The 23,089-nt window shown below is 50.0% G+C and overlaps 8 protein-coding genes across 8 annotated transcripts; 4 read left to right on the forward strand and 4 right to left on the reverse strand.

Annotated features, from left to right (window-relative positions):
• Positions 1 to 2,395: 2,395 nt before the first annotated feature.
• On the reverse strand, positions 2,396 to 5,154 carry BCR37DRAFT_403441 (SNF2 family N-terminal domain-containing protein; the record flags this gene model as incomplete). The annotated part of the gene is made up of 2 exons (XM_040872003.1): positions 2,396 to 5,006; positions 5,096 to 5,154. The coding sequence occupies 2 exons, from the start codon at positions 5,152 to 5,154 to the stop codon at positions 2,396 to 2,398; spliced, it is 2,670 nt and encodes an 889-aa protein (XP_040723291.1).
• Positions 5,155 to 5,317: 163 nt separating this feature from the next.
• BCR37DRAFT_382450 (uncharacterized protein) lies at positions 5,318 to 6,527 on the reverse strand. The gene is made up of 2 exons (XM_040869876.1): positions 5,605 to 6,527; positions 5,318 to 5,564 (listed from the first exon to the last, which is right to left on the reverse strand). Exon 1 carries the CDS (start codon positions 6,488 to 6,490, stop codon positions 5,756 to 5,758), a length of 735 nt encoding a protein of 244 aa, XP_040723292.1. The 5' UTR covers positions 6,491 to 6,527; the 3' UTR covers positions 5,318 to 5,564; positions 5,605 to 5,755.
• Positions 6,528 to 7,805: 1,278 nt separating this feature from the next.
• Positions 7,806 to 8,546, reverse strand: BCR37DRAFT_388914 (uncharacterized protein; the record flags this gene model as incomplete). The annotated part of the gene is made up of 1 exon (XM_040870675.1): positions 7,806 to 8,546. The coding sequence occupies one exon, from the start codon at positions 8,544 to 8,546 to the stop codon at positions 7,806 to 7,808; it is 741 nt and encodes a 246-aa protein (XP_040723293.1).
• An 847-nt stretch (positions 8,547 to 9,393) lies between these two features.
• BCR37DRAFT_350457 (26S proteasome regulatory subunit rpn1) lies at positions 9,394 to 12,120 on the forward strand (the record flags this gene model as incomplete). The annotated part of the gene is made up of 2 exons (XM_040868007.1): positions 9,394 to 9,668; positions 9,726 to 12,120. The coding sequence occupies 2 exons, from the start codon at positions 9,394 to 9,396 to the stop codon at positions 12,118 to 12,120; spliced, it is 2,670 nt and encodes an 889-aa protein (XP_040723294.1).
• A 334-nt stretch (positions 12,121 to 12,454) lies between these two features.
• Positions 12,455 to 16,946, forward strand: BCR37DRAFT_394686 (beta subunit of assimilatory sulfite reductase; the record flags this gene model as incomplete). Its single annotated transcript, XM_040871507.1, has 2 exons — positions 12,455 to 12,497; positions 12,547 to 16,946. The coding sequence occupies 2 exons, from the start codon at positions 12,455 to 12,457 to the stop codon at positions 16,944 to 16,946; spliced, it is 4,443 nt and encodes a 1,480-aa protein (XP_040723295.1).
• Positions 16,947 to 17,088: 142 nt separating this feature from the next.
• BCR37DRAFT_394687 (uncharacterized protein) lies at positions 17,089 to 17,721 on the reverse strand (the record flags this gene model as incomplete). Its single annotated transcript, XM_040871508.1, has 1 exon — positions 17,089 to 17,721. The coding sequence occupies one exon, from the start codon at positions 17,719 to 17,721 to the stop codon at positions 17,089 to 17,091; it is 633 nt and encodes a 210-aa protein (XP_040723296.1).
• On the forward strand, positions 17,390 to 18,676 carry BCR37DRAFT_115429 (uncharacterized protein). Its single transcript, XM_040865952.1, has one exon. The coding sequence runs from the start codon at positions 17,833 to 17,835 to the stop codon at positions 18,529 to 18,531; it is 699 nt and encodes a 232-aa protein (XP_040723297.1). The 5' UTR covers positions 17,390 to 17,832; the 3' UTR covers positions 18,532 to 18,676.
• On the forward strand, positions 18,677 to 22,683 carry BCR37DRAFT_115430 (uncharacterized protein). Its single transcript, XM_040865953.1, has 2 exons — positions 18,677 to 19,096; positions 19,136 to 22,683. Exons 1-2 carry the CDS (start codon positions 18,821 to 18,823, stop codon positions 22,283 to 22,285), a joined length of 3,426 nt encoding a protein of 1,141 aa, XP_040723298.1. The 5' UTR covers positions 18,677 to 18,820; the 3' UTR covers positions 22,286 to 22,683.
• Positions 22,684 to 23,089: the final 406 nt, after the last annotated feature.

A 23,089-nucleotide genomic window follows, 5' to 3' on the forward strand; every position in this document is an offset into this window, starting at 1 on the left:
ACGGAGGATCACGCTGCAATCGGACCCCCCCCCCCCCCCCCCCCCCCCCCCGATTTTGTAGATCCACTAAAAAATCAGTCAGGATATGTTGATATTTGAGACAGAGAGTCACTCACTCTTTGGTGTTGACCATGCCCTTTGATGCAGGAATGCCAGAAACCAAAGAGGCCATGTTTATACCTTGAAGCACCAGGCCGATTGTCCATAGTGTCGCGGTTCGCATTGCTTCTAAATGCTTGTCAGCAAGTGATCATTCGATAATCTCACACGGATTAATGGCTTTCGCTGTACCTTGGTTTCAGAGATTGTTGAGGAATGAGGGATTTTGGGCTAGAGCGCCTTTATATAGTAAGTCTTTCAGGGGTTGTCTGCTTCGGATGGAGATGAATCCGGAAGACAGGTGCAGTAGCTTGGAGACACGCGTGTAGCATTTTTGCTGGACGGATGCAAAGTGTTCCGTGATGGAGATTTGTGTTGCAACACGATGCATGTATATGCATGCAAGCGATATTTACGAGCTAATAGAATGGAGTGGGTCATTGCTGGCCCGTGTTCAACTTCTCAGGCAAGTGTTCCTAATCAGGATAGCCTCTATTTTCACCTCAAGCGGAATCTTCAAGTGTAAGACGAGCTGCACAGCGTTGTGAGGGATGAAACTTGATTTGCCGGGCCTGGATTCGCCCTCGGAAAGAACACAATTTTTTGGATGGAGAATTGATTCAGGGGTGCCCACAATGAGCGAGGCTATGATATCCAAAATCACACGTGTGATGTTAGGAAATGTACTGGTGTTGCTCGTTGTCTGACAATCGAGCGGTCCATGTCCTTGGCAAATGGCACGCGACAGCTGCATGGGCTTTCATTGAGGCACCGCACAAATCTGAGTCGCAATTGCGGATATGCATGCACCTTGCAGTCCTATATGTTGTGATGTGACTCTTACTTTGAGGCTCCGTGCAGGCTGAATCAACAATCTACCAATTCTCAGAAATTGTTATCTGCACGGGAAGCCAGGCCGCGTATGCTGCTTGAACAAAACACAGCTTGGAACGATGACCAAGGATGCAGACATCGTTGATGTTGAAAGCGCAGTCAGCGAAGTCAGAAGCTACTCCATCATCACCTGCTGGCCAAGGTTGCTCGTTTGCATCGATCGGATAGGCTGCTTGTGTGAGAGCTTTGTTATGGCAATGTATCCGGCGCTGTCATAGTAAACGCTGACATCTTCTCTCCTGTCAACCTCGTTACAAAGACAACTGGGCAAAGATCATTTGCACATAATCTGTTTCTATATATCATCAAACTGCTGATGAACCTTATAGATTAATTTGAGACTTTCACAAAGACGGACAATTCTCGCGGCGAAGCACTCCATCAACAGAATTGTTCGCCGCGTGCTGATCTGCAGTTATATCCGCCTCTGCGATCTGGTACCCAGACGTTCGATAATTAGCAATCTCAAATGATGCACGAACAAAAAGAGTCTCTTCTTGATCCGTCTCAGGCCCAACAACTAGCAAGACCGTTTCATCTTCAACTGATCGATCATCCAGGATGACAAAAGTAGTGCAATCGATGTCAGAATCAGTGTCTCGTTTCAAGCGCATCAGTAGCTCAAAGCACGCTTGAGGAGATTGATTGTCAAAAGGCGAGCAATCCACGCTAGGTTTATTCGACCCAATCTCTGCTTCCGTGGTGTACGTTTTGCTGAGGTCATCAATGAAGACGAAGTACGTCAGCATCACATCATGGTAATCTTGGTTGAGCGTAATGAATCGATCAAGAGTCTAGATAGTCAGCTACCGCAATATCTATCAGAGATCTTTGACCTCGGCCGGAATATTGGAGGTACAGCATACGGGGACCAACCGACCTAAGGACATATTCGTTCGCGTTCTATCAAGACGATTCTTTGCACCAAAGGCTTGTGAAAGGTTGTGCGTCGAAGACCCAAGAGCTGAGTGGTGATTGAGCAAGGATGTCTGCCGATGGTTGACGGTCCGCTGATTGGACTGCGCAGAGCAGTGCGCCTCCAGCTTACGTCAGGCAGATTTCAAGTCACATTACCTCAACCTCAGATTAGATTAAGTATCTCTCTCTGAGCCATAGCACTCAGATCGCAATGCCGAAGTTGATCTTCCACAATCGCAGTGTTTCAGTATGCGTGTTCGGTCGTCTTAGTCACGAGTAAGACTCACGATGCAAGGCATCCATGCTGACCATGGGTTATGCATGATTTAATGTTGCAGACGCAGTTCGAACATGCGGACAATCCTCCATCGCGAGAGCAATTGGTGTCAGAGGTAAAAGGGCTACCTAGGTAGGAACAGTCATGTGTTCCTGCGAGAACTGGTTTGCAAGCGCTACGCTGGAAAGTAGAGCAGAACAACGGACACTAATCCGCAAGAAGCGCCTCAATATCACGCCTACGCGTCTGTGCTGCCTGTGCGCGCGTTTCATGCGTGCCACTCGTTTTAGCCATCTCGCGCTTCCGTTCTTGGATGGCCAAGACGCGTTCCTCGATTGTGTCTGACATGACGAGCTTGTAGATTGTCACGGGACGCTTCTGCCCGAGTCGATACACGCGCGAGATGCTTTGATCCTCAACAGCAGGTGCCCACCATGGATCACAAAGAATGACTTGATTGGCCATGACTAGATTCAAGCCAACAGAAGCAACACTGAGCGATGCCAGCATGATGGTCGTCTTGGGATCTTTGCCAAGTCTATTAATGGCTGCATCACGTTGCTTGACAGTCATCGTTCCATCAATGCGCGTAAAGGCAAGTCCAGCCGTCTTGAGCTGAGGCTCAATCAGGTCCAAAAACTTTGTCCACTGAGAGAAGACAATCGTCTTAGTGGTTGTATCCTTGCGATGCGAAGCGTGCAAAATCTTGAGCAGCTCTGATAGCTTGGTAGATTCACCCTTTCCGATGGTCTTCTTCTCAGACTTGCAGTCCGGTAGGCCAAGTAGCTGATTCAAGGTTAGAGCAGCACGGCACAATGGACACGTCCCTTGATTTTTGATGGTCTCTGAAATGCAATCCCTGCAAAAGACGTGCTTGCAAGCTGTTATTTGCGGGATACGACCTTCAGCCATGAGCACCTCCATGCAGATTGGGCATTCGTCCGCTGCATCCACAGAGACTTGCAGTAGCGTGTGAAGAGCCTTGATATTCTCTGGGGTGAAGTTGACAATGTCTTGTGTCTCCAAGGCTTCCAAGGCAGCAAGACGATTCTCGCCCACTAGGGACAAACAATTGGCAGCCTGACGCATCCGTAGTAAGATTTCCAGAATGGCACCCGACTTGAACTCACCACCCTGCGCATCGACCAACAGGCCTTTTGCTTGCTTCTGCAGCAACTCGTACATGTCTTCTTCCGTTTTGCTTGCGAATGGCATCTTGTGGATGAATTCCTGAATGGGTGGTAATGCGACAAGGGGTTTTCCATCCACTTCCATATCTTTACGTCGTCTCAAGGACAAGTCTTGCATGATAATGCGAAGTAATTTGCCTGCTTCCAAGCGAACTTCTGGGCTTCTGCTCAGCAGCTTGCGTGTCAATGTCGAATTGAAGAGCTTGGGATCCTCAAGGCCACCGGTGTAGCGTAAGAAACGCAAAATGCCAGCCAAGTCGTTGAAGGTATTGACGATGGGTGTTCCAGACAAGCACCATCGAGAAGCACTCTTCAAAGCAGTCACTGCTTTACAAGATTGGGCATTGGCATTGCGAATCTTGTGCGATTCATCCAGCACGATTCGTTTCCACTGCACGTCCAGCAAGCCAGTCGTTTCCATCTTGTCCTTTCTGGCAAATTCATTGGCAACTGTGCCATACGTCGTAAGAACGAGTTCAGCGCGCTCGAGATGCTTCTTTCGTGGTTTGTCTGTGCCGTGATAGATCAAAATCTTGAGCTTCGAATCACCCTTGAAGTGCTCTGCAGCTTGATCTCGCCAATTTGACATAAGCGATGTCGGGCATATCAGAAGGGTTGCTCCTTTAGCGAATTCAGTGTAGACATCAGGCGCAGACTCGGCCTCAGCCGCAATGAGTGACAGAATCTGTAGAGTCTTGCCGAGTCCCATGTCATCACTTAGTAAACCGCCTCGAGCTAGCTTTGGAGGCGTATCAGTCGTAAACTGCGTAACAATGTTGACGTAAGCGCCCCGAATCTGTTTCCATCCTTGCGCCACAGTCGCCCCTGAAGGCAGTACCGGATTTTCTTTCTCAATCATCCATCTCAAGCCTTGCAACTGATAGCCAAGCAACTGAGTCTTAAGTCTTGACGGCTGTACAGCCTTTCGCATCTTGAAGAGGTCAACAGCTTTCTCTGAGAGCTGATCCAGCAAGGCATTAGCTGATTGCGTATTGACTGCAATGGCCTCAGCATTGATCTCGTCGATGGTAATAGCATCGTGCGGTATGTCGAGGTTGATAATTTGCTCGGGTCTAGCTGGTTCTTTGTTGGACCGAGCTTCAGCGTCACCTGCTATCAAAACCAAACCTGCGCGCGCCAAAGCGGTCTTCAAAGGTTCCGCAATGGAAGGATGGGCAAAGACGTCGATAATGAGTGGGATGGAATATGCTTGCCTGTGGCCAAGCACAGCTGCTTCCAAATGACAAACGTGTTGATCCATAAATGGCGCTGCACCTCGTGCAATGCCGCGAGGGAGGTGACCGACTTGTTGAGCAGCCATGTTGAGAACTTGGACGGCATTCGAATCATACTGGTTCTGAGGCTGCCGAACGAGTTTCACTTGCTCGCCTGGCGTCACTCGGCCGTGATAGTGATTGCAACCTGCGATTCTAGTGCGAAGGTGACCGATGTGCACATTACCGGCATTCATAGCATCATCGTCTTGCGGATTCTCATCTTCATCTTCGGTGTCAGAGCCAATGTCGATAGGCGCATCGACATCAATGACGTCTTGGTAGTATACCTCTGGCGAACTAGGGGCCGATGGTGAGCTACCAATAGTGATGAGGGATGGTCCAGCAGTCTCCCTGATGATGGATCGTTTTCGTTTGCGACTCGTCTCTGGAGGCGATGACAGCGTGATTGCAGAGGGTCCTGCAACTTGGTCGAGATCCACAACGAGCGCCTTTGAGGGTCGAGCGATAGATTGCGCATCCAAGGGCGCGTCTTGCGCATCGACCTTCGAATATAATCTATTTTCCTGTGCACGAAGACGCTTGAGACGCTCTTCGGATGACTGCACGTCCAGTACTTCATCCTCCTTATATTAGTGAATGCGCAGAATGGGCCGTAGACATACACTGCTGCTTCCGTCGAGGATCGTCGCGTCTGGATCATTCATTGCAGACGGCGTGTCATCCGCCATGACTGCGACTTGCGCTGACGAGCCTGGCTCTATAGAAACGCCGTTCTGCTCACTGCTCAGTGGATGCGCGGTGTCTTGGTCGCCACAGTAAAAGTCGCGACGAGAGTCCGACAAACACTCGAACAACTTCCACCCAAGCTACAACATGTCTTCCATTGCCAAGAAACCTACAAAGCCCATGGCCCGTCTTGCAAAGTCCATTGGAAGCTGCTCTGCTCAAGTACATTGCTTTTGAACACCCAAATGAAGCTGACAACCAGGGCTCACGCTACGGAGAATGCATCCTTGCGACGATGCATGATGTCACCAAGGACAAGTGCGCAGCTGAGTTTGCAGCATTCAAGCAATGTGTACAAAAGGAAGCTGGAAGAGCATGGTGATGATGTGCTAGTACAAATGAGTACAATAATGCTATGAAGAACCACTTGGCCAAAACTCTTGCATGGTCTGGCGAAGGCCGTCGCTATCAAAGAGCGCGAGATGGCTCCAGTCTGATAGAGCATGCGAGTCTATTGGGCCCATACGCTCCCACCATGATTCATCAGTGAGCAAGTCGACATTGTCCACAGGCGGCGCTGACAGATTGTCGCTTACGGCAGCATCATCATGCACGTTTAGCGACTTGGCCAGTGCAGTCTGTCGTGTAGACTCTGCCTGAAAAGACGGCGGACATAGTAGCGTATCCCTCGTATGGTTCAGTATCCGTTCATATACTTCGCCCAGATTGATAGCCTCTGCTGATATGCCAGATGCTAGGTAGTCTTGCACCGTCTTGTGGAGCTGACGCACCGCAGATGGAAAGAAGACCATGGGCGACTCGATAGCCGAGGCGCTCAAATGAAAGGGTTTATTCGTCTCGGCACCGTGAACAGCCACGTCTCCGATGGGTCGACAAGGCTCAAGTGCTAGCCCATAGGTATGTGAAGCACGATCTCTTTCATTACCGTCCTCGCCCATGATATAGCGCAGTATCATGTACTTGGTGTACATGTACCAATGTTTGCTGAGCTCTGCATCTTCAGGCAACAGCACCGTAAAGGTTGACTTGTCTAGTGGATAAGTCTCCTCAAGAAAGCTCAATGGACTCGGTCTAAACAATTTTCGTACACTGAGCAGATCCTTTGGCCACGCAGAAACCATATTCATAGCTGCCTGAATCGTCGTGGTGGATGCATCCGGTGCAAGTGTCAACTGTAGCAACGGTCGATCATCAGCGTCGCCGTAATCAGTATGTAGCAAGGATGTGAACAAATTGCCAAGCTGCAAGCTATCGTGACACGTAACGAGGATCTGGATCCGGGGAAGATGCCAGCTTCGCAGAGCTCGAGGCGAGAGGAGTGCGAGCCAGCCGTGTTGCCTGATGCTTTCGGGTGCCAACACAATGCGTGTGATGTGATCAGTGGCATGTCGCATGGCATGAAGAAAGTATTCCGGCTTTGGTGATTGCCTTGAATGTGAGTAGAGGATGACGTTGGGTGGGAGGTGCTTGATGGCTACCTTGACGTGATTGAAACTGTAGGATACAAGAGCTTGCAATCCTTTTACTTTGACATCAGAGACACTTGATCGACCGTCATGAAAGGTGATTGGACACTCTTGCTCGTTAAGAGCGTGAATCCTGCGATAGGTATCAACAGACAGAGACCCACTCCCCAGAATCAAAATGTGAACAGCAGTCTGAGACGCGGGGTTTCGAGCCATTCGACAAGCAATTTGAACCAGATTTGCATCTACAGACGTCAAATCTTCAAGAACAAAAAGCGTATTGTGCAAGCCCAACAAGCCTCGAGGTCGGCCGACTTCTTTGACGCTTTGCGAGAAGCGATCTTTGATAAGTTTCTCGTCGACAACATACGCATCACTCTCATAGCTTGTGTAGAAGCCATTTAAATCATCTGTATATCTCCAGTCCTGTGCAAACAGGAACCATATGCCAGTACAGCATAGTAGCATTAAGACCACACGTTTGTAGGCCTTATCAAGCCGTAGCGTTGGTGTCTGCAGGGACCATTTTCGTCGTACAGGCTTGTCCTTGTATGTCAAAGAAACGTCATGAGAGGCTCTCGACCAAGGTAATGACATGAGCGCAGCGAAGGCACAGGAATTGCCTGGCTGGTGATCTCGACAGCTGAAGTAGAGAAGCTCAAACTCACGCAGTGATCAGGTCAAAACACAGATAGATACAAGCTAAGTGTTGGAGCTCCAAGGCCTCGGCATTGAATAGCTGCTGCGAAGTCAATTGATGTCACAGAAGTCTGGTCCAAGTGCAGTTGATTTGCGTGTCGTCGACCCAGTCTCCCCTTCAGATGCCTCGAAAAGAAAGCTGTCACAGTTTGTAGTGAATTTCCATAGCTACTTCGATGCTGCGATGCTGCGCTATAAAGACGGCCCGTTCCGAGCTGGCAGAGGGCGCACGTTACCTTTCAATGCCGCCACAACCACTACAAGCATAACATGACTCTCACTCATTGACCCGTTCACCATCATACCTCGGATCGTCCCAGGCGCCCAAGAATGGAACGTCGCAAACCGTGTCAACGAAGTGACCCCACGGTGGCCAATGTGCCTTTTTATGCTTGAGTTGCTGTAGACAGGTGCCATCAGACAAACATTGCTCGGTTCCGCGGTGTTGTAGGCATGCTATTCCGTAATCGAAAGTCTTCAGTGTGCGTCCCTTACGTTGACCACCTTGCCAGGTTATACCATTAACAGAGATACCTTTGTCACCCAGCAGACGATCGCGTATCATGTAGGCTGAGCAGCTGATGCCATCTACCTCGTGATCTTTGATGCGCAGATACGAGACAAGGGCAGTACAGTGACAATGAGCGAATCGATCACTCGTATTAGCCACAATATGATGACTGAGCACTTTTGAGTAGTGATCAAGCTTGCACACACCACCTGCCGTCCCTTTTTTACAGACATCCTCTTTCGGATTGTTCATCAGGTACTGAACCAGTTCGAGTTGCAATGCGCTGCACTTCTTACTGCAAATGTGATAAAGGGGAACATCTGATGGTGGAGCTGTGATGTTGAAGTCTGTCGCGAAGGCAAGGGCAAGAGTTTTGCAGTTGCCCGTCCTTGCAGCAATGGGTCGTAAGGTAGAGGCCCAGAACGCCAAACAGACGAGCACGGTCGAGATCAATGTCTTGTGAGCGTTGTGAAAGGTGTTGAAGTTGGGCTGCATAGACTGCGTCATCGGACACTCTCAGCAGTGTCAATACACTTGATGCAAAGAAAGTGGAACGAGAATAAGGGAAGAGCGTCTTTTGCACTCTTTCTTATCCGGCCTGTCTCTGTCAGGGGTAAAACCTTGCCTGTGAATATGCGATGTAACATCTTGCCGCTCGCGTACGCTCGTCACTCCTAGATTTAGGAGCGGATAAGAGGCCGGTCAAGTCTGATACGGTGGTAGCATCACGTTGGCCAATCCGAAGAAATTGATTGGACTGTAAACTTGAAGCTGATGTCAACGCTGACATATCTGTCTGCATGCGAAAAGTGAGGATGAAGGGACAACCCATGAAAGACATTGAGAGATGGAGACTGTATCCAGAGATGGTATGCTGCACTTTCGAGCAGGCCTCTGACTAGACATGCGAGCGATATACTCATCGGAATCCAAGCATACAACTCATTAGATCTCCGGACATCTCCCTTATGACCGACTGAATGATGTGCCTGAGAAGCAGCAATGTGTAAGCTAGTACAGAGAGTTGACCATACTACCAAGGAAGCTAGACAACAGCCGCATCAAGACGAGCAGTTTTGGCAGCTTCAAGCATCAATTAGAGAAGCCTTCACGAGCACATCACTCTGTTGGTTGCTCACTGCAAATCATGACTCGTTACAGCCAACAGCAGACATTCTTGCTACAAGTCAAGCCTGAGCTGAGCATAAGCTGAGTTTGAATATGTAGAGAATGTAGAGACTAGAGAGTGTGAAGCTGGTTCGGCTAAATTTCGCTCTTTCTCTGCGTGGATTGCGCGTCGTCGACTACACGCAGCAGAGCAGCTACCAAGTCCAAGAGAAAGCAGCGCCCGGCCATGGCAGCCAGCACAGATAAGCCGGCCCAGCAAGAGGTCAAGCAGGAGGAGAAACTCAAGAACGGGCAACTCCCCAAATCATCCACAAGCAAGGGCAAGAAGAAGGAGAAAGAGGAAGTTGAATTGAGTGAAGAAGATGCCGCGCTCAAAGCAGACCTCGAGATGCTCGTGGAACGGCTGAAGGAAGATCAAGTGGATTTGCATCAAGCTGCCATTGATCAGCTTGGTACGCATATTCGAACATCAACCTCATCCATGACTGCCGTCCCGAAACCGTATGCCTGCCTCGCGCACACGCGTCACTTAAGAAATGCATACTAACGCTTTACTAGACTCAAATTCCTACGACCACACTACCAGGACCTACAAGCAGCCTATGACAGATGGCCGCAAAACAGTCTCAAGCAATCACTAGGCGATGTCCTCTCCGTCCTCGCCATGACGTATCCAGATGGCAAACGCGCTTGTTTGCGCTACAGACTTGCGTGTCCCCTCGATGATCCCGGTTCCTGGGGCCACGAATATGTCCGACACTTGGCAACTGAAATTGGTGAAGAGCGCGCAGATCGTCTAGAGAAGGAAGAGTCGAGTGAGGAACTTTTGCAACTCGCCCTACAAATCGTACCCTTCTTCCTATCGCACAATGCAGAAGCGGATGCAGTTGATTTGCTGCTTGAAGTGGAATCCATCGAATCGCTTGCTACAATGGTGGATAAGGAGTCTTTTGCAAAAGTATGCTTGTATATCGTCAGTTGCGTCAGCTTGCTCGCGCCACCTGACGATGTTGCCTTTTTACGAACAGCCCACAGAATCTACCTACAACAAGGCGAGTATCCATCTGCTATTCTCTTGGCGATTCGATTGGACGACCATGCATTGATTCAAGAAACCATGGACGCTTGTAGTGACGAAACGACAAAAAAGCAAATGGCCTTTATCCTTGCGCGTTCCTCCATCTGGATGCAAGAAGATGACCCTGACATGGTTCCCTTGGATGAAGCATTGCGTAATGCCAGGTTGAGCGAGTACTACAAAGCAGCGTGCAATGATCTCTCCCTGACGGATCCACGCGTTCCTGAAGACATCTACAAGTCTCATCTTGAACCAACAAAGTCCGTCTTTGCAGCTGGCTCCGTTGATTCAGCAAAACAAAATCTCGCAAGTACGTTTGTGAATGCCTTTGTGAATGCGGGTTACGGTAGTGACAAGTTGCTCTTGACGGAAGAGGAGAATACGAGCTGGATCTACAAGACGAAAGATGCAGGACAAACATCCGCGACTGCTTCCATTGGACTACTCACGCTTTGGGATGTCGATGCTGGGTTGGCCCACATTGATAAATATCTCTACTCTGATGAAGAGTACATCAAAGCTGGTGCACTGCTAGCTGTGGGGATCCTCTCAAATGGCGTTCACCATGAAAGTGATCCAGCACTGGCACTACTCGCTGAACCGCTTGAGAGCTCGAGTGTCAGATTGAGGCTGAATGCCATGATTGCTCTGGGACTCGCCTATGCTGGCTCTCAACGTGAAGATATCTGCGAATTACTGCTCGATACCGTCACAGACACAGACATCTCGATGGAGTTATCGGCGTTTGCTGCCTTGTCGCTCGGTTTGGTATTTGCTGGATCATGTCATGGCGAGATTACAAGTAGCATCTTGTTGACATTGATGGACAGGACGGATGAGCAATTATCTGACAAATGGACACGCTTCATGGTTCTAGGGTTGGCATTGTTGTTTGTTGGTAAGCAAGAAGATGCAGAAGCGGCGATTGAAGCGCTCAAGGCCATTGAGAATCCGATTGCGAAACATGCAGAAGTCTTGGTGGATGCGTTTGCGTATGCTGGAACGGGCAATGTCTTGAAAGTCCAGAAAATGCTACACCTTGCAGCCGATCATTTGGTGGAGGAGGAAGAGGACAAGGAGCCCGAAGACCTATACCAGGCTTTTGCAACGATTGGTATTGCCATGATTGCAATGGGTGAAGATGTTGGTACGGAAATGGCACTTCGACAATTTGGTCACTTGATGCACTACTCTGACCCCATCATTCGACGTGCTGTTCCGCTAGCACTGGGTTTGTTGAGTTGTTCAAATGCACAGATGAAGGTGTTTGAGACACTATCACGCATGTCACACGACAATGATTTGGATGTGGCGGCGAATGCCATCTTTGCAATGGGTATGGTGGGTGCTGGTACGAACAATGCACGTTTGGCGCAATTGCTCAGGCAGCTTGCAAGTTACTATGCTCGTGAATCAAATTGTTTGTTCATGGTGCGGATTGCTCAAGGATTGCTGCATATGGGTAAAGGCACACTCAGCTTGAACCCCTTCCATGGCGATCGCAGTCTCTTCTCACGTACGGGTCTGGCTGGTATTATGACGGTGTTGATTTCATTGCTGGATGCCAAGTCGTTCATTCTGGATAACGGGCATTGGCTGCTGTACTACCTGGTGACGGCGATGAATCCACGCATATTGATCACGTTGGGTGAGAATGGCTCGCCTGTGCCTGTGAGTGTTCGTGTCGGACAGGCGGTGGATTCATTCGGGCCGGGAAAGCCAAGGAAGATTACTGGATGGGTGACGCAGACGACGCCAGTGCTATTGAGCTATGAGCAGCGTGCCGAGATGGCGACGGAAGAGTGGATTCCCAGTACGGGTGTGTTGGAGGGCATTGTGATTGTGCGGAAGAATAAGCACTATGAAGCTGACTAGCTACCTAGCATCTGTTGAGATACCCAATGACTTGTATCTGATTTGGTGCTGTCCACATTCTTTGATAGTGGCAAGTCTACAGGAAAAAGTCCAAGGCTGAGGATTCTCACTTCTCGGTGGTCTGAATTTTGCGAATATCAAAGGAATCGCTGTGCTGACATAATCCCTCCCCTCTGGCCAATCAGATTGCGGCAAGATCGAATTGCGTGATTCTTTTTTTGAGATTTCAAGTCGCAGCGAAACAGTCTCTGCTACTGCCTCTGTGTCTATCTCTCTGCCTGCTTCCCTAGAGACAAGGCCTCACAGACAAAGCAAGGGCCCGATACACTCAAGCATGGTGGCCGCATCTCCTGCAATCGCATCCATCGAGGAAGCAGGTATACCCTTCCATCTTCACTGCTTACATACCACTAACGCCTCCTCTAGTCGCCCGTGTCGCGTTCCTTACTTCAGACACAGTCTACTCTGTCCAGGCATCCTTCAAGCAGGCAAATGCTTACACGCCCACACTCAAGCAGCTCGCTAGCCAGGGTGTCGCCAATGTCTACAGTCCCGAAGTCCCCCGCGTCGAAATCCTGCGCGCCAATGCAGACCCTTTCCTCAGTGTTCTCGAGCACAGCAATGACGGCCGACTCGCTTCGGTTGTCACTTCTTCGGCAACATTGATTCAGGCAATCCCGCATCTCTACAGACTCGCGCTCAGACCCGTCACCCTTTTTGTCGATCTGGCCACTGCTGAATCAAGCTTGCCAGACTATGCAGACATCTCTAGCCTGCGCTCAACTGGCTTCACCATTTTTCAGGCAACAACTTTGCAAGAAGCACAAGATCTCGCTATTGTCGCGCGTTCTGTGGCGATCGAAAGTGGCAAGGGTTCTATCCTCTTTTACGAGAGCATCACAGGCGAATCGATCTCTGTTGAAGATCGTTCTTTCATTGAACGTTCTATTTCTACTGAAGCAGCACTCGAGGCGCGCGCTGCAGAGGTGCCCGCACAAGCACTCTACCTCGATGAAGCGCCCAAGCGATTCCGCAATGAGCAAGATGCCGAGGGCAAAGACATCCAAGTTCAAGTCGAGGCCAAGACATCCGTTGACGTTCTCCAGCTCGTCTCGACTGCATTCAGCAACATTAGCACTGCCTTCAACCGCACCTACGCCGCTTTTGAATACACGGGCTCTGCTCAGGCAGAATCTGCCATTTTGCTATTTGGCTCCAACGCCACCCTGTTCAAACAGCAAGTTGCAAAGTCCGAGCGTGGCAGCGACGAGTCGAAAATCGGCATCTTGACACTGCGCGTCTACCGTCCCTGGTCAGCTGCAGAGCTGTCTGCTGCTCTTCCCGCGGGTGTCACCAAGATTGCAGTGCTTGAGCAAATCAAGCAAAAGACAACAAAGTGGACACCATTGTTCCTCGATGCGCTCGTTGCACTCAATGGATCCGGCCGCTCACTCGTCGCTGGTCAACTCGGTTACAATAATGCCGACACGGTTGCTCAAGCACTACGTGGTGTTGTTCAAAATCTGCAGGCGGCTGAACCATTGCAAAATATGCTCTTTGGTCAAGATCTCGCTGCTGTGGAATCGATTGCTGCTGTTGCTCCTAAACTTGAGTCTGCCTATGAAAAGATCCTCAACCAACTCTTTGCAGCGCGTCTCAATATCGCCAACAAGGGAAGCAAGTCTGCTTTGCCTGCTGCAGTGAGCAGCAATCCTGAATTTGCACTTGGTGCGCTCCTTGCACGTCAAGAGAATCGTCAGGCTTTCATCAAACAAGTCTCTACAACCATCAAGGATGGCTCGCTTGCCAAACCAACAGTCGATGCATTGGACAAATGGACTGTGCAAGCCAACAATAAAGCCGAATGCGCTGCTGCCTCGCATGCTGCCATCGCTGCGCTCGAGCAAGATTCTTCAGAGGATGCAAAGGCTTTGCTTGCTTCCAAAGAACTTTTTGATGCTGGTTCTGACTGGATCATTGGTTCAGATGCTTGGGCGTATGATCTTGGTAATTCCGGTGTTCATCACTTGCTCGCTACTGGCTTGAATGCCAACATGCTCATTATTGATTCAACACCTTATTCGGCTCGCAATGCAGAGGCTGCTAATAAGCGAAAGAAGGATATTGGCTTGTATGCCATGAATTTTGGTAATGCGTATGTTGCTTCAACTGCCGTGTATGCAAGCTACACACAAGTACTTGCAGCCATGGTCGAGGCCGACAAATTTGATGGGCCATCTGTGGTGCTTGCTTACTTGCCATATGAGCGTGAAGACGATACACCCGTCACTGTCCTTCAAGAAACCAAGAATGCCGTTGAGTCCGGATACTGGCCCCTATACCGCTACACACCTTCTGCGGATACTTCGGCGAATGACTTCCAGCTTGATTCAGAGCGTTTGCAAGTCGAACTCAAGGCTTTCCTGAAGCGTGAGAATCACCTCTCTCAACTCGCTGCACGGGACGCTCGATTCGCTGCTAGTCTGGCGCAGTCGTATGGCGCTGAAGTACGCAATGCGCAAAAACGCAAGGCGAAGCAGGCCTTTGACAAGATGTTGGATGGGCTTTCTGGACCCCCTCTCACAATCTTGTATGCGTCGGATGGTGGCAATGCAGCAAATTTGGCGAAACGGTTGCAACGTCGCGCCAAAGCCCGTTCTCTCAAGGCAAAAGTCCTTGCAATGGATGATTTCCCCGTTGAGGATCTTGCCTCTGAGCCTAACCTTGTGTTGATCTCAGCGACTGCTGGACAGGGTGAAATTCCACAGAACGGTCGCAACTTTTGGGATGCCGTCAAGGCTTCTATGGATCTGGACCTTAAGGAGACACAATTCGCTGTGTTTGCTATGGGTGATTCGCACTATTGGCCTCGCGCTGCTGACAAGCATTACTACAACAAGCCAGGCATGGACTTGCACAAGCGATTCTTGGAATTGGGAGCAAAGTCGTTGATTGACATCACCGTGTCTATGGGAGATGACCAAGATCCTGATGGTTACGAGACTGGTTATCAGGCCTGGGAGCCTGAACTTTGGAAGGCCTTTGGAGTTGACCACATGGATGTTGTTGTGGATGAACCAAAAGCACGTACACCGGAAGACGTCAAGGTCGAGTCCAACTTTTTGCGCGGTGGTATCGTTGCTGGACTAGCGGATGGATCAACAGGTGCGATTTCAGCAGATGATGCCTTGTTGACCAAATTCCATGGTACCTACATGCAAGATGATCGGGATGTGCGAGAGCAGCGCAAGGCAGATGGTCTTGAACCTGCTTATTCCTTTATGATTCGTGCACGTTTGCCAGCTGGTGTTGCTAAACCATGGCAGTGGTTGCAGATGGACGAGATTTCCGACACGTATGGCAATCACACATTCAAATTGACGACGCGTCAAACTTTCCAGTGGCATGGTGTGTTGAAGCGTAAATTGAAGAAGACCATTGCTGCCATCAACAAGGCGCTCATTACGACCATCGCTGCTTGTGGTGATGTCAACCGTAATGTCATGTGCTCCACCATTCCAACACTCTCGGCATTCCATGCAAAAGTCTTTGATACCGCCAAGGGCATCAGCGACCACTTGCTACCAAGCACTTCAGCATACCACGAGATTTGGCTCACTGATGAGGATGGCAATAAGGCACAAGTTGCTGGCGATGCTATTCAAAACAAATCCGACACGGAGCCCTTGTATGGCCCGACCTACCTGCCCAGGAAGTTCAAGATTGCCGTGGCTGTGCCGCCTTATAACGATGTCGATGTGTTTACCAATGATGTCGGCTTCATCGCAATTCGTGATGATGCTGGCGAGTTGGCTGGATTCAACGTATCGATTGGTGGTGGTATGGGTACAACGCACAACAACAAAAAGACTTACCCACGTCTCGGTACCGTCATGGCGTTCTGCACACCAGAGCAAGTCAACAAGGTTGCTGAGGGTATCATGATTTGTCAGCGTGATCACGGTGACCGCAAGGACCGCAAGCATGCACGTATGAAGTACACCATTGACGACTATGGTGTACCATTCTTCCGTGAGTTTGTGGAGAAGTATATTGGCTACAAGCTTGAAGAGCCACGCCCCTATGAGTTCATTGAGAATGTCGATCACTTTGGTTGGCAGAAGGGCGAGGATGGCAAAAACCACTTTGGCATGTTTATCGAGAATGGTCGAGTTGAAGATACTCCGGACTTCCAGATGAAGACTGGATTGCGGGAGTTGGCAAAGATGTTGGATGAAGGTGCAGAGTTTAGACTCACCTCCAACCAACATGTCATCTTGTCGAATGTGGATGATAGCCAGCTGGACGCCGTCAAGGACGTGCTTGCCAAGTACAGACTCGACAACCTCAAATACTCGAGTTTACGTCTCAGCTCTTCTGCTTGTGTGGCGTTCCCTACTTGTGGTCTTGCCATGGCCGAGTCGGAGCGATACCTACCTGTGCTCATCACAAAGCTTGAGGAGACCATCATCGAGGCTGGCCTCGAAAAGGAGAGCATCGTCATGCGCATGTCTGGTTGCCCCAACGCTTGTTCACGACCTTGGGTCGCTGAGATTGCGCTTGTGGGTAAAGCCTTCAACACGTACAACCTCTACCTCGGTGGTGGCTACCATGGCCAACGTCTCAATAAGCTCTACAAAGCATCAATCCAGGAATCCGAAATTCTCGATATCTTGCGGCCGATGCTCAAGGAGTTTGCACTCAAGAAGAAGGAGGGACAACACTTTGGTGACTTTGTCATTGAGCGCGGATACATTGTTGCTACACGGGAAGGAAAGGACTTCCACGACGATGTACCAGAGGAGGATGAGCTTGTAGGCGCATAGAGCAGCATTTCCTAGATATTCAGTTAGCGTTTTTTGCTTGAATTGCTGCCAACTATTGATTGTGAGATTTGAAGTTCTATCAAGTTTACGTTGGGCCCAACGGGATTCAGGAGGGTCTGAACCTGCAACTCAAGTAAACTAGCTAGGCAGCCTTTTCCAGAAACCTCTTACTGGGCAAGTTGTCCATGTGCTCGTTGAAGTCTCTCAGGTGGTTTGCCACTAGCTGGCCATTCGTGTCGCATTTGGCACTGCGTTTCGAACCTTTGCAGGGACCTCCATTCGTTTGCAGATAACCTTGCGACAGATCAACGCCTGCATCAGCGACTCGCTTCGCAAACGCGTCAATGTCGCAGTTGACGACCTTGCCCTTCGCTGTTTTGGCTGTACCCTTTTCCACGCGCATGAACTTGAGCAAAGCATAGCAGACACAATTGGGGCCCTTCTCCTTAATCTTTTGGAAGGCCCAGGTGTTCTGCTTGCAAATATCTGACTTCTCCACCAGACATGCATCGAATCCGTCAGTTGAAATTGCAGCTTGAATGAGACCAGCTGCCTTGTCGCGACGAACGACGAACGCTGCAGTATCCTGGAGACTTGCATTCGTCAGCTTAGCATCGCAATACCAGTGACACGTCTCTTCCGATGAAGCCGTGATGGCTCGCTCCCAGACAGCCGTCATTTCGTAACTACAGTCGAGGATGCCCGATAATAAACTGATTGCTGTTGCAAGCGAGAACAAACCACTGAAAAAGGCGGCCGTGACGACAGATCGCATCGCTTGGTCTTGTTGGACGTCTGCACTGGTGATATTCTTATGAACTGTGGTCTCATGAAGAGAGGGAGCTGGAGGGCCATGTCTGTGTAGGGGATTCTTCGGGTTTTGACCATGTGCATTGTGCACTGCATTCCGCGAGATGAGCTGGCCCCTGACAGCCCCTTCGTGGCCGACTCAACGGTGAACAAGCGATTTGACGGTCTTTGTCAACTGGAGACACCTGTCAACAACATGGAACAGGCTTGTTGGACAGGACAACGACGATTTCATATCCTTATTACCTTGATCTTGGCACTTTGTGTTACTGGCCAAGTGGCAGCAAAGCTCAAGCATCTTCATTGTCGAAGTCTTGAACTCCAGAGTTCAACGAGCACCGTTCTCGCGAATGAGAAAGAATGCGGCACCTTCTGTGCACAAGTGACGGCTTCTTTGGGGAAGTCTGTACAATTGGAGAACTTCAATCACACCTACGTTCCGGATGCATGCCAGAAAGATGGTGGGACATGCCAGTACGAAACGGTCCAATGGGACGCAACACACAAGAGTTGCTATTGTGAGCAATCGCTGATCATGGTGCGGGTATCGAAGGCAGATGTGCGCCTTCAGGATGGCACTATTGTATCATGTAATCCGAAAGACATTACTGATCGGCTGTATAAATCTGTTGGAGACAAATTGCCTGGGGATCTACAGCTGAAGGTGACACGGCCTGATGTGCACTGTCTCAATCAGCCAAGAGACGAGCCTCATGCACCGAAACCTTGTCGGTGCAACGAGTTCGGCGAGGTGAAGGAGGAGTGCAAATGGTGAGCATGGTGCGCATGGCACCTTGGCTAGCAAAAGCGGTAGACGCGCACTCGTTCTTCGAGAGGCTTCATACGCAGCGCTAGATCATCGGCTCTGGTAGTATTCATTCTCTAAAGCCGCCTATGCCCACCTCGAGCTCTCCCTAAATCTATTGCAATGCAGATGGTGTCTTGTCGCGCAACGACCTGTTCAAAAGTGCGCGACACGCCAATAGAGGCGACATCCAGCTGTCGAGTGCAGCAGCTCTACAGGCCACGGCGGCCTTCTTTTGCGCGGCTCATCCTTGAGCTGGATGAACTGTCCGCCGCCCAATCCCTTTCTCAGGCTCCTCTTTGCGCATGACTCGCAGGTCCTCGCACAGGTATGCAGCAACACCGCGCACGCCATTGTTCTTGCGCCCGTCACGTCGTCGCTCAACCTGGTAGACCGCGACACAGGGATTGCCTTTGTCGAATCGCTCAACGATGAGTTTCTGGCTTCCCATATCTTGCGCGTGGTGGATCAGCCGCATGAGCGTGCCAAGGCGCGCAATTATACAACGCTCAATGGCAAGACTGTCGTCATCAAGGTAAGTGGAGGACGTCTGCAGACTGTATGCTGATATCAGGACGACGCTGTCTTCCCGCATCGCGGCTTCAAAGGCGTCAAAGAGGTCAAGTTGCTCCACGACGCACTCTTTTGGCTAGACGATCCCAAAAGCCGACCCATCCTGGTGTACTTTCTCAATAAGCCCCTCATAGGCAATCCAGGCCACCCACGGCCTTTACCTGGCCCTGTTCTACGAGAAGTGAACATCACAAATTGGCAAGAACTCTGTTCACGCTATCGCGGAATCGCAACCCAACTGGACCCGACGTTTCGCAAGCTCTTCAACAACTTTCAAGATGACATTCAAGCGGATGGAGACATTGAGACGCCGGCCCGCACACGAGCATCGTCTCTTTCTTCGATCCGTCCAGCCTCATTGCGACGGCACGATACTGAGCATTCATTTTCAGAGGATTCTTCATTGATTCACCTCAGACTTGCGCTCGATGAAGTTCTGTCTTCTGCGATTGGCGCATTTCAGGAGCTACCACGAAGCCTGCTGCATCGAATCGGGTTGGAAACGTCTCTCTCTGGGACTGACATTGAGAATATGATTGAATCTCACTGTTTGACCAATTTGTATGACTTGACATTGCACCGACTATCCAAGATTACAGCATACAAGGACGAGGAGGTATCGCAAGCAATGGAACAGTGCAAGCATGCCGACCTGACACAACTTGGCACTAGGTCGACCCTGGACATTCGCAACCGCCTCGTGCTGGCTACAGAGGCATTCGCCACATTTACGACAAGCCATACTCCTAACGACAAGTTGCAAGCGCTGCTCAATACAATACATATTCTCATGACCCATTCGGAGAAGTCATCTGATGATTTGATCCCTTGCCTGGTAGCCGTGCTGCTTCGCTCAAGCGCATCAAGCTCATGGGCAAACATTCTGCTCATTCGTGAATTCTCATTCAGCGACGTGGAAATGGGTGAACGTGGCTTCGCACTATCCACGCTGGAAGCTGTACTTTACCATATTGCAAGTTCGGCCAATTCGTTATCGCTCGTCTCAAGTCGGAATAAGCAATTCTTTGAAGCAGTCGAGGCAAACAATATTGAGGACGTCAAGAAGAGCTTGGCAGATCATCCAGAGCTCCTTGAGGTTCGCAATTTACACAATGAGACACCGCTACAACTTGCAAGTCCTGAGATGGCCTTATTCATGCTTTCCCTTGGATGCAGTGCTTCGGCCCTCTCCCATGCGCTACTACGGCACTTGTCGACTAATGCATTTGAAGAACTGCTGCGGACCGTCGCAAACCAGGAATTGGAGGATGCTAGAACTCTCCTTAATCAGCAAGACGAGTCTGGACAAACGCTGGCGCACAAGGTCTGCGACCATATGGACATTATATACGAGCTGAGCGATTTGCTCGACTGGCGGCATCGAGATCAATCTGGCTGTACACCACTCCTGGTTCTTGCGCGAATTTACGACCATCCGCTGTATGAGGAACTTCTCGAAACGACACTTTCGGCCATTACTACAAGCCAATTTACTGACGACTCGTCTTCTGATGATGCTTCATTTGAACTGCCGAAAGTCATTCGCCGGATATCACTCCATGATCACGTCGATCCAAAGGGCAACACACTGGCTCATATTGTCTCCACCAGGACAGCCATGGAAGCAGTCTTCAAGTACTGCCAAGGCGATTTCAATTCGCTAAACGACAACGGCCTTTCGCCGTTATTGATTAGCATTAAATTCGCTCGTCAACCCATCCTCGACTTTCTCCTCAGTCGACCGGAAGTGGACGGTATGGGTCGCGACGATCGTGGTCACTCTGCTATACACTACGCAGCCCGCGCGTCCCTTCCGCTTTTCAATACCTGCGTACGTCACCATCTTGATATCAATGACCGTGCGTCTGGATCTGGCTTTACGCCGCTGCACGTTGCTGCGCGGGAAGGCAACATGGTCATTCTGAAACGGCTCTTGGAACTCGATGTTGAAGATGCTTGGGATTGGCGGGGGTTTAGGCCTGGTGATGTCGTCAAGAATGACCAAGTTCGAACAATCTTGGATGAATGGGCATGTCATGGCAAAGAAGTAAGCGTCTTACGAGGTCATGTCGGCGAAGATTGTACAGTCAAGTACCTCATCAAGATTCGGAATGGCGGCGGTGTCCTGCGCAGCGTCGCTGATTTCGTCAATCTCCGGCATTGGCTGACGAAACGCTACAGCGCCTTGGGAATTGCTACGCTTGCAATTCATACGCCTGCGCCGTGTTTACTCCACTCTCGACCTGCTCGATCCGTCTTGCTGGCAGTCACGGAACGACTTGATGCATTTGTGCAATCACTCCTAGCGCACCCAATCATCCGCAAGAGTCAGATTTTGTGGGAATTTCTACTTTCACCTACACGATTGGATGTACGCGCCGTGCAAGATACGATCGACCGTGAAGTACAAGCAGATCTGACTCGCATCTGGCAGGAAGAAAAGCCTCTGACTGATTTTACTTCTGCTGAACTCTTCTTTCAGCATGCGCGTGAGCAAATCCTAGTTGTCTCATCAAGCTATCAAGTCTTTGAGCGCAAAGCACGCGCTGTACGAGATGGTCAGCTTCATGTGTCTGTCGCATTTGGATTACTTGGAAAGGGCGTCGATGCGTTTTTGCCAGAGCTTGGACATGGTAGATATGCAGAAGCACTCTTGGGTCTGAGTGATTGTCTTGCTGCACGGGAGCCGTCCTTGCTCTACCGCCTCATTGAAGCGGTCATCTCAGTTGAGTCTAAAGCTGCTGGCATTTTACAAAGTCTAGTCTTGCCGACTCAGCTCGTGAGTCGGATTCGCGACTACTCAACCGATATTGAGCGTGGCAATACTTCACTAGCTCGCAATTCAAAGTTTGCCCTCGGCCTGCTCGCAGATTCTCGTGCTAGGCAAAAAGCACAAATCACTGCCAACTTGCAAGATCTCCATCTCGAGCTGGATCATGCAAGCTGCGAGTTGAGACGCACAGAGACTGTCCTGGCTGATGCGCTGTCTCAGTTCTACGAGCAGCATGCTCGGACGGCCAAATTGGCAGTATTGAATTTCTGCAAGATGCAAGTCAGAGACGAGCAGTCAAGACTTGTGAGTATGCAGCGATGTTTGCAGCGTCTACGGCATGATACACCAAGTTTCTCGCGAGTCGTGATGGATGACTAGTTGGTGCGTGCAAAAGTGTGGGAGAACTTCAATGGATTGGGATTGCAGACCAAAACCTTCCAATCAAATGAGGGCATGAGCGAGTGTCTGTCTGCTCTACAAGGTAGGTACTAAATATGGTGATTTTTGAACATACTGCCACATATCATCCCATGGTTTCATGATCGGTCGATGGCCATTGTCCGAGAGAACAAAAGTATGCATATTTGTGGGACAGGTACATCGTACGACGGTACAGGCTGTGTTGGCTATAGCACCGGGTAGACTTCTGGCCAATGTGGCCTCATGTTTGCGGCTCCTTCGCCCGTCGTACGCGTAACGGCACCAGGATCGAATCTTCTCGAATTTGTTTGCGTCAGTTGTAGAACTACAAATACTCACTGTAAGGCCTTAGGATCCTTACGTCGCTGCTCCTCCACTTTCACCACTCAAGCGACTATACGTATGTAGTAGGCCTGAGAATGAGATGTGGAAGAGATTAAAGTATGGAAAAGGTAAGAAGAGAGCATATAAAGGAGCTGCCAGCACAGCAAGTCCGGGAGCACGTGCTATGCCATCTGATCGGTGAGGCCTCCGAGCTGATGTGAGGTCGCATCTCACCCTGCGGCCTTACACTCACCCATGCCAAAGACTTTCGTAGGTACCAAGAGTCTGGCCAATACTCTAAGGGCAGTACTTCCTTTCCCGCAAGAGCCACATATTCGTTGACAACAGGTCGGTCTTCGCGCATAAGTACCCCGTACTTATATACCTCTCCCTTCCAGTCTCATCACCATTCTTTCCACTTCCAACTCCATGACTATT

The sequence above is a fragment of the Protomyces lactucae-debilis genome, assembly GCF_002105105.1.
Source record: "Protomyces lactucae-debilis strain 12-1054 chromosome Unknown BCR37scaffold_18, whole genome shotgun sequence".
NCBI classification, from domain to species: Eukaryota; Fungi; Ascomycota; class Taphrinomycetes; order Taphrinales; family Protomycetaceae; genus Protomyces; species Protomyces lactucae-debilis.